General features: G+C 36.9%; 1 protein-coding gene across 8 annotated transcripts in view; it reads left to right on the forward strand.

The window, feature by feature from the left end:
• Positions 1 to 18,067, forward strand: part of LOC120537486 (RNA binding protein fox-1 homolog 2-like) — a 213,971-nt gene that overhangs the window by 65,968 nt on the left and 129,936 nt on the right. Inside the window, exon 1 of one of the 8 annotated variants that reach the window (XM_039766460.1) lies at positions 15,026 to 15,257. The exons of the other annotated variants lie outside the window; for them this stretch is intronic. Within the exon in view, the coding sequence (XP_039622394.1) occupies positions 15,213 to 15,257 (45 nt within the window). The 5' untranslated portion in view covers positions 15,026 to 15,212. Of the gene's footprint in view, positions 1 to 15,025; positions 15,258 to 18,067 lie in introns of those variants that run through there. 8 annotated transcript variants of the gene reach the window in all.

Here is an 18,067-nt window from a genome sequence, read left to right on the forward strand (position 1 = left end):
GACGTCCATTCATCTCCGTCCGTCATGCTAGTCTGCTGATTTCTCGCTCAGTATGCACTGCCCGCTCATGTGCCCACCTCCAACCCGTCACTTGAGTCGCCGTCTTTACATAGTCCAGATGTACCAGTAAATGACAGAGACTTTTCATTGCTCTGTGCGGTTTTGGCTGCTATTCTATTTATAATCCATCAACACACCCGACCACGGTAGTAGCGAGGTGGGAAGGGGGTGTGTACAAAGGGTTGCAGCCCGAATGGGGTTCAACGGCTTACCCATGCCTGTTAGACACACGCTCAATGTCATGCATAATTTATTTATTGAATGCTAAACACTTCTGGAAAGACACGGATGTCTAAAACGGGTTGGTGTGAGAATACAACAGTAAGCGAATGAAAAGATGGAACTCTGGAGAGAGCAAAATACAACACAATAGTGAACCTGCGGCATAACAAACGCCACGTGGCTCAGACGTGCATGTGGACTCTTACCGCAGACGAAAGGGACTAACTGGGTGGTTGGTGAGTTTTTGCATCCGGGCAAATGGGCAGGCAGTGTGAATGCCTAGAGAGCGAGGGTAGACGCTGGCCAGTGAAAAGGCGTTGGTGGGCAGGAAAACGTCTTCCGTGTTCCTGCAGGAGCATCTAAGACGACGCATGTTTGTCGCGGAAGCGAATAGCTGTGTGTAGCGTGTAAAACAGTTTGCTATGGTGCAGCGCGGTGTGTGTGTAACCGAAAAGTTGGTTTTTAAAGACTGCTTACTTCATTGTGCTTCATTCTAAGTTGTAAAGAATTGTTTTAAGGATCCCATGGGATACCCCTCGCAAACCGTTTCACACGCTGCATATGGCGATTCACCTCCGCGAGAAACATGCCTCTATGAACAGTCAATGTAGCTCGGAGGTGCATGACATGCACATGACATGCACATGACATTAACCTGACCTGCACTGCATGTGGCCTCTACGACTGACGAATATAAATGACGCCATTTTGTCTGTGTCGTCGCATCCGAGTTGGTGGGCGTGGCCCTGCGAGTTGTCGTCATATCCAATGGTCTTGGAGTTGGTGGGCGTGGCTCTTTCCTGCGTGCGTCATAGGTGTCTCACTTGTCGGCGGCTTAATGAATCCACGCCCCTTGCAGATTCTGTTCACGGAGATTTGCTTATCCACTGTAATCCACAAGTGTAAACTATTTTGTGTGTCTGCCTGGCCCCATAAAACCAATCTGTGTCAGAACCTAACTCAATTTTTCCCATGGGATCAGTTCTTTAATATCTGAGGTTTCCATATTTGCTGGGTTTTTCAAGAATGTTTTGCTTTTGGAAACAAGAATTGATCAAGCTGTTAATTTTATTTGAATTGAAATTTCCCTTATACTGCCAGTTCCTGAATATGTGCTATTTTTACTTGTAGAAATCAGATTGGTTGTTATGTATAAAATAACGTTATTTTGTCTTTAAATATAACAGAAGGTCAGAGACTTCCCTTGGTAGCACATGGAGCAAACTGGGAATTTTCCCTGGGTGGGATTGTCATTAAAGTGTTAACTCTTTGGGAATGTTGAAAAATTATTTAGAATGACTGGAGTCCATTGCAGACACAGGGAGAATTTGCCATCTCTACATGGACAATGACTGGCATTGGATTTGAACCCAGAGGGATGAAGTATTTGAAAAAACATTTCTAATCACTGAGCCATCATACTGCCCTTTGCTGTACATTCATAGTACAAAAATAATGCAAGTTAATGGTCAAATGTTAGATAGCAAGCCTTACTTTAAATTATCTTTTAGATTGTAGTGCAAGTAAAATGAATTTTATAACCATCTTTTTCCCTCCTCTTCCTTTACTAGCCTGAAATTAAAAAAAAAAAAAAAAAACTCTGATATTCTTGGTTAATTTGTTTAACTTCTTTAATTATTGCAGTATATGATTGTAAATGTATGAGTTATGTCTTTTCATTTGTGGCAATTTTGTCACCCGTCCTATTACACTTGCTGAACAAACAGGCCCCAGCCTATTGGTACTCAAAAGTCTTTTTGGGTAAAATGTAAATTAGTGTAATATTTATCTCTGCTATGCTCCTTTTAAGTTAAAGCAATCCTGAAAAACACACTGATATATTTTCAAATTCATCTAACTATAATATGCCTGTCCTAGAAAAATAAACTTAAATTGATTGCAGTTTACATTTGAAATTATTCTAAAGGCTGGTTTGGTAACCAGAGGGAGAGGGTGAATGTAGCATTTCTTGGCTTCTGGCTTAAAGAATTAACGTATTCTCTCTGCAAAGGTTTCTTAAAGTATACAGGTACATTGCTTCATTATGCTGCAAATGAGGTGTAAGTATAGTAAAGCCTTTGCCTGTTGCAAATATTCAGTGTTTTGAGAAATTGACAGTCTCTGAAAACTGACTGTATGTATTGTGTTGGTCACAGTTAGCAGAAAGAGTCTTGCCTAGCTTTTCCTGGAAATGATTTTGAGAAATGTGTTGAACTTTGGCATCAACTGTATAAAAGGGTCTAATCAAGCCATTGCTGGCAGTGAATATGCAGCATTAGGTAGTTTAATAGTGTAGTCCACGTTTTTGCAGTGCAGAAGAAAAATTAAGGGCTGTGGCAGTGTTTCATTGTGTGTCAGATCTTTCCTTTAAAAGAATGATGTCTAGCACTTAAATTAATTTGTCCTTGCTCTCAAACATTAGGTGTAATTTCAAAAGAAGACTTGGCTAAGCGTTGATTGAGATTACTGTAGTTTTAAGGTTGTTCATTCTAATGCCTGTCATAATCCAGCCCTTTGTGATGCCTAAAATGAAAAATTTATCGTGCAAGAGTTGTTGTTTTAAACTAGCTGCTTTCCAGCAGCACTGTTTTGTGGATGAGTTCAATGCTAATATAGTTTTGTAATACTTTTGAGTGCTTGACTGGATTAACTGTGAAGCATCTGTAAAGCAATGCAGACATGACTCCACTAATATCTTGGTTCTTAATATATTTTGTTTGTAGTAGCCATTTTATAAAAGGGTGACTCAAGAATCAATGTGCCATGGATTTTTAATCTTTATTTTTTTTTCCCCTCTGCACCTACTGACTCACCAGTATGAGTACACCCCCACATATGTTGAACCATTCTGCTCGTCTTTGTCATGTTACACAAGACGTTCAGCTTTTTGGGGTTTCTCACTGTTTTTGACCCTCTAGACCCAAAGCACCCTCATTTTCTGGCCATTTTTGGACCATATTTTGTTTAGGAAATTATAACCTATAATAAAGAGTAAACCAATAGTCATCTTTGGCAAAAATTATAAAGCGGTGCAAGCCCCATCAACCATTCTCAGCGGTACACCCATTAATGGGATATAAAAGGTCAAAGTTACTCCTTTTCACAAAACTTTGAAATAATAGGGATCAGTAGTATAGGCATGTGGAGTGTTATTTTATGCTATTTCAAGGTGAATTTTGAGGTGAATTATTTTTATTTTGAGGTTGATGAATTTGATATTTAAATGTTTTACTGGTGACTCTAGCTCTCTTAAGAGCCACACTCAGAAGAAGGTTAAAAAGGATAAATTTCAAACATACAGGTAAGCTTGTGCGGTATCATTTTTAGACTATTTCCAGGTCAGTGATTATGAATGTTTTTGATTTTTGATCCTTGACTAGGAATCTAGTCCTCTGTGGAATCTATCAGAGGGTGAAAAATGACCAATTTATGTGAGTTGAGAATTTTTAGACTTTAAACATCATGAAGTACATTTTTTTATTAAGTGCCCTGAATTAGGCCAGCTTATGCTAATTCAGACTTTATTTGTTGGAAATGGAAACCCTTGCACAGTTTTTTTTTTTGTATTTTGTTTCCTCTGCCTATTGCTTCTTGTTATGCTAAAAGAAAATTTAATGTCTCTATTGCAACATACTGTGGTTTTGGAAACTATTTAAAATAATGTAACATGACTAGAAATTTGTTACTTGAACAGGCTGGATTGCTTTATTTTGCTTAAAGAAGCTGTAATTGTCATCTGGTGGCTGTGCTCCTGCTCTCATAGTGAATTGTTGTCTCAGGATGCAGACATTGGGATGAAGGGGCATATTTCTTGTATTTGGGTTTTATGTGGTGCCTGCAGTGTTTATGTAGCTTTTCCTTCTAAGGCAGCAAGCAGAGGGAGATTGCCCCTCCCCCAATCTGTCACTCCTATATTACCCATGGGATGTCATGTGACTTGCATGGCCCATGTGTGTGTAGGTGGAGGTCTGGCTGTAGCTGACTCATGTAGGCTGTAGGAGGTGTTGCAAATGGACAAATAATATTAGTTACATATGAAAGAACACGTCATTTGAGGGGAAAAGAAGGCTGTTATATGCTTTCCTCTAAGAAAAATCTGGATGTTAAAGGCTGATGGAATGTCCCTTTTCCATGCTGGACATGCACCTAAAATTCACCCTCATAACAATTTGTACAACGTAACAGTAAGTGATGCCTGGTGTAGTCTGGTAAATGTCATAGTATCCAATATTTTCACCTACCTTTTAATGAAAACTTTCCTGCTGTATTGTGTCTAAAATTGCTGCTTTTTCTGCTGTGTTGTAAGGGTAAAGCTTTTGTCCTCAACAAAAAATAAGAAAATATCTAAGTAGTAAAATGTGTTTTATTCATCATTTCTTCATTGCTTCACTTTCAGTCTAATCTAGATGTTGTTAATAGACTAAAACTAAAGATAGTGCTTCCATTGAATGTGTAATATGGCCTCAATTATGCACCCTTTGATTTATGGTCTGCTCATGATTTAAAAGGTCATCTGCATTTTCTTAGATTCATTTATATGCAGCCCACTTCATTTGGTTCCAGGAAGTACTGATCCAGAATGACATCTCTCTTCCCCTCAGATGGTGGTGTTACAATACCTTAAAACACAAGTTTATGCTTGTTTGTATTGCAACTGCTGCAGAATTTAATATGTCAGGGTTGAGAGAAGACAGAAGTTAAAATGAAGTGTTTTTTTTTTTTTTTTTAAATGGGAATGCAACTCTTTTATTTACCTTGCTTTTTAACATTCTGAGAATGTACTTAAAAGGACAGTAGGCAGATTATAAATAGGTTATTCATAGACATAATACAGTACAGGAAAACTTGGCAAAGAAGATCTAGTCCCTTAATGACTGAAGACAAATGGAGATTGGAAAGTAGAAGACAAGGTTACAGAAATTTGTTTTTTTGTTAACCACTGACCAATTCCATCCTCCCCTCTCTTCTGAATGCTTCTAATTTGAATAAAACTTCCTGACCATGCTGTACAGCTTTTTGTTCCACAGTACTTTATGGAAAATGGACATATTAGAGCAGTTAATGTTCCCATTTTGAGCAGTTGGTCCCTGCTTGGTTCTACATGGGTATTCCGTTTATCAGTATTGTTTTTTTGGGCTTTCTCTGTCTTTCTTCCACAGTCCAAACGCATGGTTTCCAGTTTATCAGCGTATTTGTGAGACCAAAATTCTGTTTGCAATGTGGTAGACTAGAGTTTCATCCAGCTATAGTTTCTGCTTTGTTTCCTACTCATACCAATGAGATATTTTATAGCAGATCACAATGGAATTGGATTGATAAAATAAACAACACAAAGACAAGGAATCTTTTTAATTTGTGTCTTTTTTCTGTGACTTTTGCATAGTAGCCTCCTAGCAGTGCTTTCATGTTGAGTCCTGTGCCAGGAGATTGATGACTTTTTCATTGTTTAAATAGGTGATCTATTTTTAACTGTAATTAATTATATGCTGTTTAGCAGACTGTGGCTTATTAAGCTTTTAAATTGCTCTGCAGTAAAAGATCTAAAACTACTGCTTGTGTTCTGCTTCTGCAGTATCTGACATTTTCATCGCTTAGTTTTCCCCCAATTTACAATATAAAAAAGAAAAAAAATTATCTGCTTCCTGTGCCAATGCAGGCTTTTCCTCTAAGTACTACAGTGTCCAGCATCTGAGAGGCATACAAATATGTTCATTTACTAATTGCCAGTTGATGGACTGGTGTCTTACCAGGGTTGGGACCCACTGTATCTAGGGTTGGATGCTGTTAAGATAGGTAAATGTAACAATGAATTAGATATGGAACAATGACAGATAGAAGGAAGTTTGATTATATACGTCCAACCCCCCTAATTCCAAATGTGGCATTTCTTATTCCCCTATATTTGGGATTATAGGTCTTTCATCCTCAATCCTTTTTGTGATGATTATTTTGTAAAGAAGGACATCTGAAATAGTAGTGGTCTACTGGACCCGTTCCTCAGAAGCTGTCAAATTCCATATTGCATATCTTTGATACTGGAGATGTATTTTATGAACATTTTATATCTCAATCATTTTCACCTTTTGAATAATTATTTAATGATCAAACCTCTTTTTAAAATTTAGGTTTGTTCAGACAACTCAACTTGACTGTACTTGTCACATAGCTGGCATTTGACCTCTGGAGAAGTCTCTGCTTAATATTAATAGAAGCATGTTTTTTTTTTTTTTAATTTAAATAAAATTGACCAGTTGGTGAGTAGCTTTAGTCATCTTTTAATGTACTTCTCAAAGTTTTTTCCAAAAATGCCTCCTTGTTAGCCTGGACAGAGCTGAAGTGCTTACTTGGTAGAAATAGGTTGGAATGTAGTGCTTCCCAAATGAGCATGCATTTGTTCACACAGCAGGTTTTATGCATGCTTCGGCTGGACAGCAACTGACAGGTGAAGACCGCCTGCAGATATCCGACACTGCCTTACTAAAAAGCATGAGAAGTAAAAAGGGGTGATTCCAGCTCAATAGGATTAAGCGTTAACTGTCAGCAGCTGCATTCATTGTTGTTCAGGATCTAGATGTTTTATTTTACTTCATCTGTGAGAATTGTTTTTCTTATTCTGATTGGAGTTACTTTCTTAAGTTTGACTACAGAGACTATGGTGAAATTTCCACAGCAAGACATGTAAAAGGGACTGTGAGGCTACTGGATGTAAATTTGGTTCCTTAATTTTCTTTTAGAGGTCATGTCATGTAAAAAGAAATTTTCCCTCGGGGGATAATAAAGTATATCCAATCAAATTATGATTTTCTTGGTTTTACCTTCTGCTGTAAACTGTCCGCTACATGTTTTATTACCCATTTATTTAGTACTTTTTCTTTTTTGTAGATTGTTTTTTGCCTTAATAGATGGTAAAATATCATTTGGGATATAACTTTTATTTTTAATCTCACTAAGTGCTGTATATGAAGCTGAATAAGGTGTGTGCCCCATCCCACTTCCTCAATGGATGTGATTGTAGCCATTATATCACTGGCAGATATGGACTGAATAATACAAGAGGAAAAAGTAATTCTGTCACTTGAAATGAATGTATAATGGAGACGTCACAGCATTTAGGGCTGTAGCAGAGCAGCTGCAAATGCAGTCTTTAACTAAATGCTTACTCTTGATGTATAAAGTTCCAGGCGGATCTAGCAACAGAAGGCACTTGGCATGAATACCAACATAAATTTACATTTAACCTGAAATAAAAAAGCAGACATTTCATGAGAGCATTTGTGTAAGCCTACATCATTTCTGACTCTTAAGAAAGTTGTTGAGATCTGGGACTGCTTTTGTACAGAAATGCCTAGCAGTTCTGGGGTACCTCAATTACTCTACAAAACCTTCTTTAATCAGTATGAGGTCATTTTGCCTTCAAATGCGAATTGCTCTTTACATTGATGTTATTTGTTAGGAACTGCTCATTTTATAAGTTCTCAATGGACTTCTCAGGGATTAATTAATTTGCATGTATTAGTTCATGGTGAAATGTACAGTGTGTGTGAGCGTGATTTAACATATTGTGACTGAAGGAAAACAGCTGGTGCCTTTCATTAGTTAGTCTGGAGTTGTATTTCATGCGGTTTGGTCTTACCAAGTCAATCTCGGCATCTACAGGCTAAAAGTCTGTATAGATTACGTTCAGTTGAGGATGCTATAGATGGTGCTAATCGTCTAATCCAGCAATAAGCAACTCGGTTCTTTCACATTAACCACTTGCCTTTTTGATATGACAATTTAACTATTCCATTTGTGAAATTGGATGCACATTGGATGGCCCTGCTACCTCACATGACCAGCGTTCTGGGTTTTAATTAGAGTTGGGCTGGGATGTGATATTATCTAATATCATAGATGTTTGCTTACAGTATTTAGAGTTTTGTTCTATATTAAAATAATAAAAATGCAGGCTTTATATTAAACAACTGGAGAGTGTCCTCCAAGCAAAAGATGTAATTCTGATTCAGGAAGGATTGCTAGAAAATAATGTGATACACACGCACACAAAACAGAAAAAATTCTGTAATAACGCCAGAACATGCTGTAGCGTGTGGTCGAGAGCCAAAGAAGGCAATGGATGATCTTGTGTCCAAAAAACAAAAAGCAACAGCACCAATTTGGCATTATTTCTATTTTAAACTGAATTAATATGGTGAGGCAGCTGATTCCATTACTACCTTTTATTGACTGTACAAAAATTATTGAGAAAAAGCAATAACACGTTTTCTAGAATATCTGTGGACTACTCATCCTGTGGACTATGCTAAATAGAATACCCATGCCAAGTGTTAAAGTGGAGGGATACCTTCTGCCTTGCAAAATATAAATGAGAGAGTGTAAGATGGAAGGCTTATACCACTGCTGTTATCAGGTTTTTTATTTTTTTATTTAAGGTATGCTGCTGTTTCACACAGTAGGAAAACTTCACTCAAAGACAAGATCCATTTATTAAAACCCCAAAATGCTGATGTGTCCTTGACTGAAAATACTTTAGGGTCATGTACCCTAAAATTTGTTTGAAGTTCTGCATATGCATATGCATGTATTCAGCTGAGATATCAGTTTCATAGAGCAAGTTGCCCTCTTCAACGTGGACCCAAATGCAATGGTTTGAAAAAGTTTAAAAAACAAGAAAAAAACAAAAATGGTATCATTTACTTAAGTCTTGTTTAATGTTGGTAGATGTTTGGCAGATCTGTGCCTGTAGGATTAGGAAACTGCCTTTGTGAAGTGCTGTGTACCTGTGCAAATTGTTCTCCTATTCAAATATATAGAGTTTAGCAGTGTCATTACAATACAATACAATACAATACAATTCATTTTTGTATAGCCCAAAATCACACAAGAAGTGCTGCATGGGCTTTAACCGGCCCTGCCTTTTGACAGCCACCCAGCCTTGACTCTCAAAGAAGACGAGGAAAAACTCTCAAACACCTTGTAGGGAAAAAATGGAAGAAACCTCAGGGAAAGGCAGTTCAAAGAGAGACCCCTTTCCAGGTAGGTTGGGCGTGTAGTGGGTGTCAAAAAGCAGGGGGTCAATACACAGAACAGAACAAATCCTCAATACAGTATAAAAATAAAAATGTTATAAGTATGTAGCAGAATTTAACAGTAGATGATATCACATAATATGATTTGGATTTGTTTATAGTCCTGGAGACCTCATCCAGCAAGTTTCTTCCCCCATTTGGCCATTCCACGGCTGGAACAGTGCTGGGCTAGCCAATTCGATGATAGGACCCCTCTTTCTCACGATTCCTGCGATCCTCCAATAGGGATGACTTTACCTTAGGCAGGCAAAACAACTTGGCAGGTAGGCCAAGGCACCAAGTGCCACATTTGAGTACCGAGAAGAGAAACAGAATAGGTGAGGGTTAGTATCCAATTATAACTATCATGTTACTTATGTTTTAGTGCTAATGACTAACAACAGAGATACAGTATGCACAGTTAATCAGCAGCTCTAGTCAGGATATGCTGAACTGAAGTAGTAAGTCTTCAGCCAAGTTTTAAAAAGCTGAGACCGAAGGGGCATCTCTTATAGTAGCAGGCAGACCATTCCACAGTGTAGGGGCCCTGTAACTAAAAGCTCGACCTCCCACTGTTATTTTATTAATCCTTTGAATCATAAGCAGACCGGCATCTTGAGATCTTAATGTGTGCTCAGGTTTGTAAGTCATAAGTTCAGACAAGTAAGCCAGACCTTGGCCATTTAATGCTTTATATGTTAAAAGGAGGATTTTGAAATCTGCTAGAGTCAAAGATAACTCCTAGATTGTGGGCTGATTCAGTGAAATTAATGGGGATTCCAACTGAGTTAAATGATGACAAAATATTGCTGTGATCAGTGTCATTCCCTCCAACAATTAACATCTTTGTTTTATCCGTGTTTAAAGACAAGTAGTTCTCACCCATCCACTCCTTTAATTTACTAACCCAACTAATTAAAGACAATATTGGAGAAACATCATTTGATCTAAATGAAAGGTATAACTGAGTGTCATCTGCATGCGAGTGAAAATTAACATTGTTTCCTAATGAAAGATCCCAGTGGAAGCATGTAAAGTGAAAACAGTAAAGGTCCCAGTACTGAGCCCTGCGGGACACCATATTGAACTTCTGTGTATAATGATGGTGTACTGTCAGCACATTCATGTACATATTTGAATCAAACCAAGTGAGCACGGTGCCTGTAAGCCCAACAGCATTTTCTAGCCTATGCCTTAAGATAGAACGGTCAGTGGTGTCAAATGCTGCACGTAAGTCCAGCAACATAATTACAGTGGAGTTTCCTTCATCAGAGGATATCAGAATGTCATTTACAACCTGTATTAGTGCTGTTTCTGTACTATGACCAGTGCAGAAACCAGACTGGAATTTCTCAAATAAATTGCAATGCGTAAGGTGTGACTGAAGCTGATTGGTGAGTACTTTTTCTAGTATTTTAGAGGGAAAGGGTAAATTTGAAATAGGCCTATATTTATTTAGTATGTGTGGGTCTAGGTCTGACTTTTTAAAGTTATGGTTTAATGACTGACACTTTTAGTGCTTCAGGTACTGTATCATTACTCTAGCATCTTTTTGAGTTTCTGAATGATGTACAAACCAAACACTAATGGTCTTTCAAGTGCATTTGGTTTTAGGCCGAATGCACTAGTGATATTAAATAAACCCTAAATGTTTGTTTTTGGTTAGGAGGGACCAGGTTCTATACTATGAATTATGGGTACTAAATTCATATTTTTTTTCTTTCTTTAGGCTTGCTTCTACATGGTTATATTTTCCTACAAAAATTTCAGCCATGCCATCCTGACTCGGCATGTCTTTAAATAAAAGTGCCATAAGCAGTATTACTTGTAACATTTTTAGTTTCCGAGCTAGACAAGTTCAGCAAGTTGGGTCCCTTTGTGTATCTGTTATATGAGCAGGATATTAAAAGTTAGATAGCCTAAGAATAAAGCTTCACTCTTATTTTTAAAAGAAAACAACACATACATCCAGCAATTAACTACTTAACAGCTTTGTATAAGCAGTGATACCCACCAATGACTATTTCACCACAGTGCAGATGTGTCATTGACCAGAATCTGGCAAGCGTAAATAGTAATTTGTAAAGGAAAATGTATATCTGATTCGGTGACAATTGTGTATACAATTTTTTACTTATTTTGCCTCAGTGTTTCAATCTTCCCATAATTTTTCCAAGTGCCTCCTGACTACTGTCTGTTCTACTACTGACCGTGACATTTAGTTTTTATTTTGGGGACCATAAATATGTAACTTCTAGATCCTATTTAATGCTACATAGTACTAGACCCCTTGAACTAGAAGAATGGAGAAAGTTGAGAAATCCTTGTGTAGACTCCTCCAAATCTATGGCCCTTTGGTACCCAGAACTACTTATACTGTTGTTACAGAGGACAGTGAAAATTAATTTGTATTAAGATGGAGCCCTACCTCATTAGTCTATTTTTTTTCCTGCTGTTATTTGCACCCTGTCCCAGAGAAGAGGAGGTATTCTTCTTGATTGCTTTTAAAATGACAAGCTGAGAAATATTTGCTGCTGTTCCTAGTGTGAGAGGTCATTGCCGTTCCCTCAATAAGAGCCGATTCCTTGACAAGTTGTGGGAGATCTATTGTGAGTATGCAGTAATTGTGGAAATCTGTTGATGGCTAAAAAGCACTATAGATATAAATGTGTTTTTTTATGATTTTTGTTTTTGCATGTCTTTAATTAGCATTTGGAATAGTTCTAATAAAGAATGTTGCTATGTAGTTTGCTTCAGTAAGTATTTATGATTTTTGTATTTATATTAGTGTCACTAGTTGATTGATCTGTAATCTTTTCATCTTTCCTAGTTTAGCTGTATGAGTGTACTTGTGTAGAAGTCAGTATTTCAGACTCTGTTAGTTTATCTATTTTGTGCTGATGTTATTTTGTAGTTCCAAGTTTGCCTTCTGTGCATTTGCTCAGCCTGAGGTCTGTAATATTCACCTTCATTTGCTTACAGTATCATATGAACATTATTTGTTGGAAAGCATTTTAATGAGCTGTATAATTTTCCCATTTGTGATATTTTACATTGTGATATTCATTGTTGTCACAATGCCGTTGTTTTTACAAATTTGCAGCATATATGTGTGCACAGAAAGATAACACTTAGGGGACAAATGCATTGTCATTATTTTAAAATAATTGAAGATTTTTGTATGTTTTGATTGCTTTTTCCTTAATATCCTCATAAGATCACTGTTCACTACTGAATAACATGTCACATAATTTAAGTGATGTCCATAATTTGGTTCTTAAAAACCTGAAAATAAATAGAATAAGCCTAATGCTAGAAAATTCTTAAATATTTGATGTACAGAGCCTCTTCTTTGGGAGCCATGTTTATAGGATGTAGGCCATCAGATCTTTGTTTTTCTGTTGTTGAATAAACTACATAGAGTTAATCTAAACTTTAAACATGATTTTTCAGCAATAATTGCAGTTTAATAGTATAAAAAGCATGATCACGGCTTTAATTTACCATATATAGTATGTTGTAGATAGACAAACCTGACACCAAATATTGTTTGTTTGTGTTAATTTATATATAAGGCTGTTTAGGGGAAAGCTGCTGTGTTTGACAATCCTGAATATACATCAATATTAAATTTAAGAATGGCTAGGTGCAACAGAAATTATGTGCCCTACCCCCTCTATTTTACAGGGTGTTCACTGAGTTTTTTTTGGAGGGGTGGATTACTCTTCCCGATCTCTAAAGACACATGCTCCTTTGGGAGCCCAGCTCTGGATTGACGTTGCAGCTGTTGAAGGGAACAGTTGTCATTATTTTATTTATTTTATTAAGCAGTGGCAGCTGAGGGGAGGGGTTATGCATAGCGGCCCTGGCAGTCTTAGAGTTAATCCTATGGACTCGAACCAGCACAGCTGAATGGGTATGGATTTAGTGCTTTTGGGACATTGGTAGCTTGTATAATTTACATTCTTTAAAAATTCTGTCTGTTGTTGTTTTCCCATCCCCCTTTTCCTCAAATCTCATAGATCCTCATGTCGTAAATTCATCTGACAATACCAACTGCGAATAGAAAACTTAAGTGTGGCTACACAGGCAGATGTCGGTAATTTCCTCCCCACAGAAGAAGCAGCAGCGAATGTATTGATGAGAGAGCTTCCCTCTCATTTAGTGAAACAGGAGGTTTGGAAAAGGGACCTAAAATATTTGACAGCTTATAAAATGAAACAAAATGACATGCATGTAAAGTAGATGGCATGTGTGCATCATTACATTTAATACTACATATAATAGTTTGTTTTTATTTAAGAGTAGATTATTTTGGATTAGTCATGTATAAGAAATTAATTTGATTTATGTTTTCTATCAGCTTACCATGTCATATTTGAGCCGTAAAGTATTTTCAATTGAGATGTATTGTTTGTTGAAAAGCTGGATTATCTGATTTATATTCAGCATGAGTTTAAAATTAAAAAAATTAATATAATTTCATATACAGTATTCTCATCTAACACTCTGATTTAATTCAGTTCATTATTATAGGACTATGTCCAGTATTCCACAACATTGAATACACAGGATTTTGTATGTATGTATGTATGTATGTATGACACTTTTTAAACATTTGCTGTTCAATGTGGGATTATACCTGATGAATTAATTGAACTCATTGGACGTTTTAACTCGCAGACTTAATAAAGCAATATTCCTACTTCCTGACTATAACTTTTTCCAGTTTAGGGTCAGGGTTCTGGAGCCTATCCTTGTGGCAATGGGCATAAATCAGAAACCAATCATTGTTGGCAGGCCAGTTCATTGCAGGGCTTGCTTACCAATGTATGTGTGAGCACACTTGTGCACACACAGACTAAAACATTTTATAATATCCACTTTACCTATTACATAGTCTTGGAGAAATGCATTACACATGGTCCAGATGAAGTGATCTGTCCAGCAGCCTTAGTGAATTTGTGTAGCTAAATGAGCTTTTGGGATCCGCACTGTGTAGCCATTGTTCTATCAAATAGTAACGTCCGTTTGATACCTTTACTCCTTGGGACCCTGAAGGAATCTCGTCATCAGAATGAGCTCTACACCACTGGCACTTTTTGGTATTTTAAGTTTTTAATTTGTAATTCTAAAAGAGGTGCGTTGTTTTTTTATAATTAAGAGTAAAAAGAGAAAGAAGGAAGGGGGGGTTGGGAAGGCGAGAGGAGGGAGAATCCCATCTGAATGACAGGAACACTTTGATGAAAGGGAGGGTGGGGGCAGGGTGGTCTGTTTCCAAAATTTAAGTGCATGTATGCCGTGTCTAATCTCACAGCTGTTGGTGTCAATCGGCAAGAGTGGTGGTAGAAGAAAGGTTAGAAATTGGTGGACACATGCACACATGATGCAGACAACTTGAGAGAGAGCTACTTAACAATTGGCCACAGAAAGGAGATACTAAGATTGGACAAAACGAGCACAATAACAGGAGAAAGACCTTTCCAGTTGCTGGGAGAGAATCATAAGGAATTGAGAGTGAAAGCACAGCTGCAGCACTGAAGACTGAGCACCTGAGGAAAAAAGTTGTATTCTTGTTGAGGCAAGAGTCTGCAATTTTCAAAGACAACTGTACATGTAGGCTATTGCTTTGGGGCAAGAATTATACTAAATTGGCATTGGCGTTTTTTTTTTTTTTTTTTTTCTCACCAACCAAACAATGCACAAGTAGTTGGAGTGAACAGAAATAAATTTATATGTAAAAATAAAATAGCCCTTAAAGACAGCAATCACATTTAATTCTTGGGATTCAGGGAAGCTACTTGAGGTTTTTCAGTCTTGCCTGTGAAAAGGGAAAAGAGACTCTGTTTTCAACCAGCAGCAATGATAGGAATGTATTGTGTGGATTACCCATACCGTGTTCTGCAGGTAAACAGTAAGTTTTATTCTTTTGTTTGTGGAAGGATGGGTTGGAGAGTAGCATTTTACAAGAAAGCAGTTTGAGAATCAAATGGCACATTCTGTCTCTATATACTGGGTATTGAATGAATAATCTGTGCCTGCTGTCACAAAACCTCTTCATGCATCTGTCTCTGTTGCAACCATTGGTCATTGTTTTGAGTCTTGTTCTCATAGGTGTTTTTCTCATAAAACTGGAAAATGTATTTCTATATGCTAATCTTATTTTTCTATTTTTTTCTCCACATTGTCCTGGTTTTATGGTATGTTGTCTTGTTAACTGTATTGTCTATGGTAGCTTTTGGCATTTCAGTGCATTATTTGATTCATCTAGTAGTGTATGTGGTAAGGGAGCCATAATTGAATGATTGCTGCTGCTACTCATACCATATTCCAGAACTGATTAAACACTATGTTGTATAGCACCTTTGCATTACGGAATTCACACTGTTGAGACTCGTTCCTTATAGGAGGGAGTTTCTTCATTGTCAAATTACATGTTCAGATGAATTTATTCATAGGACATTTGTAATAGTAAAAATTTAGAGGAGGAATACCAAAACAATGTTTTTTTCCCCATACAAATGGTAATTTGGATGATGTCTTTTTGTGGATTTGACTTTGGAGGTGGCAGTTTATTTTTTTTAACATTATGATATAATTTGTTTGGCACTCTGAATATGTGGAGTAACAGCTTCATAAAATTGTAACAAAAAACTAAATTGCCTACTGTAGCTATAAACAAGTGTCCTTTAGACTTCTAGTTCTCCCAGGTCCTTATCCTCAGTGCAATCATTTATTTTGCTGAGTGATGGTACGATGTATTATGATGAGAGAAGTATTGTTTGTGTTACACTGTGGTTTTTTTTTTGACTTCATAAATATATAGCTATTCATTTCTTCACTATGTTAATGACTCTATTTGCTGAATCTTATTACTGCATTGTAAAATTATTCAGCTAGAATGACAAATTCAGAGTAAAATTCAGTCTGACTTGTACAATTACATACAAGTATTTGTTTACCGTTATCCTTAAATTATCAATGAGAACAAACATATGAAGGTCTGTTTTCAGTGTTTTATAATTTACAATAAATATCCAAACTCATAGCCTTTCCATTTGTAAACAAGATTCAGCTTTGTATTTCTTTTCTAAAATATGAATGCATTCATTTCATCTGCTATTGGATTTTAAAATTGCCAAAGTGTTAATTAATTTGTGCCATTTATGCATTCACAACTATTGTATAAAGTAATTCATCTGAGGAAGAACTATCACATCTTTTTTCAGTTTTTCTTACTATTCTGTTTTTCCTTCCTTTTTAGACTAAAACCCTTGTAGCTTTGTGCTATGATAGAAGCTATGCTCCATGTTACTGTGAGCTCGCACACATTGCGCCTTTGTGAAACTTTGTCTTGTCTGGAACTGGTATCCCCCTCTCCTGTGCTTTTTATATTTCCATTCATCCTCCTTTCTTTTTTCCAGGACCACTTTTTTCTGTTTCAGATTTGCTAGCTGGAAAGTAAAACCTGTATACTATGGTGCCATATGTAGGGTTGGTGCTTTGTTCACAGGAATTACTGAGGCATGTGTCCAGGATTATTGACACATTCTCAATCCTGCTTAATCTGGAGGAATAAAGTCTATTCCATCAGTATTGGGCACTAGGTAGGACATCAACACTGGAAATGGTACCAGGCCATTGAATGGGAAGGGTTGACTTCCATACAAACTCACATGGGGCCAGTGTTGAGTTGCTTATCAACCTAACTCGCACCTTTAACATGTGGGACGAAAAACTGGAGTTCCTGGGGGAAAAAAACATGTAGATACAGATTGTAACTGGATATGTAAATTTAACCTAGAACACTGGGTAACCAGGTAATTTTAGTAGAATCACCAGTTCATCTAACATGAGGCATATATTTAGAATTTTGGTTGAAACTGGGATACCCAGAGATGCCCTCAGCTGGCCATAATGGGTTCAGGAATTGAAAGCTATTACTCAGTCATGCTAAAAAGTTACTGTTGTGTCATTTAGTTTTTTTATTTTGTTTGTTTGATGGTGAATTGTGACATCCTTCTTCAGCTATAGTCAGTATATTTTATGTTCAGTTACTGGGAAACATTATTTTGTAACACTGGTATTCTTCTCCGCTTGCAGAAACAAATGTTTTTTTTTTATTTTTTTTGTGTGTGTGTTACATTGTAGTGTGAATGCCATTCCAGGATGGGGAAGGGCTTCAGCATGGGGCAAAAAGAATAAAACCATCTTCTGTGAGCCTGTGATTAATGCAATGTACCCTATTCAGGTTATCTAATGCAAGAATCTTGGTTTTCAAGGTGTCAAGTTTAATGTCTATGCAGCGTTTTCTACAGTACTGAAACTACATTCCGTCTCCTCATATAGTCAAGATTTGTCATGAGAAAATGCATTTTCTTTCTCGTGGACACAGTCAAAGCATTAAGTGATATTGCAATGCATTTTTCATTAGGAATGGGGTTATAGTTCTATTGTTTACATGTTATCTCAGACTTTTATAAGGAATAAAGGCTAAATCAACTAACAGATTAGTTGCAGGTTTCCCTTCACACGTTGCTGTGGTAGTGACAACAAATTGAAAAGGAATTGTGAGCAATCAATGGTAGCACCCTTCTTTAGAACTTAAAAAGCCTCTAATTCAGATAAACCAGACCAGAATACAAAATGGGGTGATCCTAATAACATATGTAGTTTTAGTTTATAAAGTTCTATGTGTGTGTAATAGCAAGCATACT

This window comes from Polypterus senegalus, chromosome 10, assembly GCF_016835505.1.
Source record: "Polypterus senegalus isolate Bchr_013 chromosome 10, ASM1683550v1, whole genome shotgun sequence".
NCBI lineage: Eukaryota > Metazoa > Chordata > Cladistia > Polypteriformes > Polypteridae > Polypterus > Polypterus senegalus.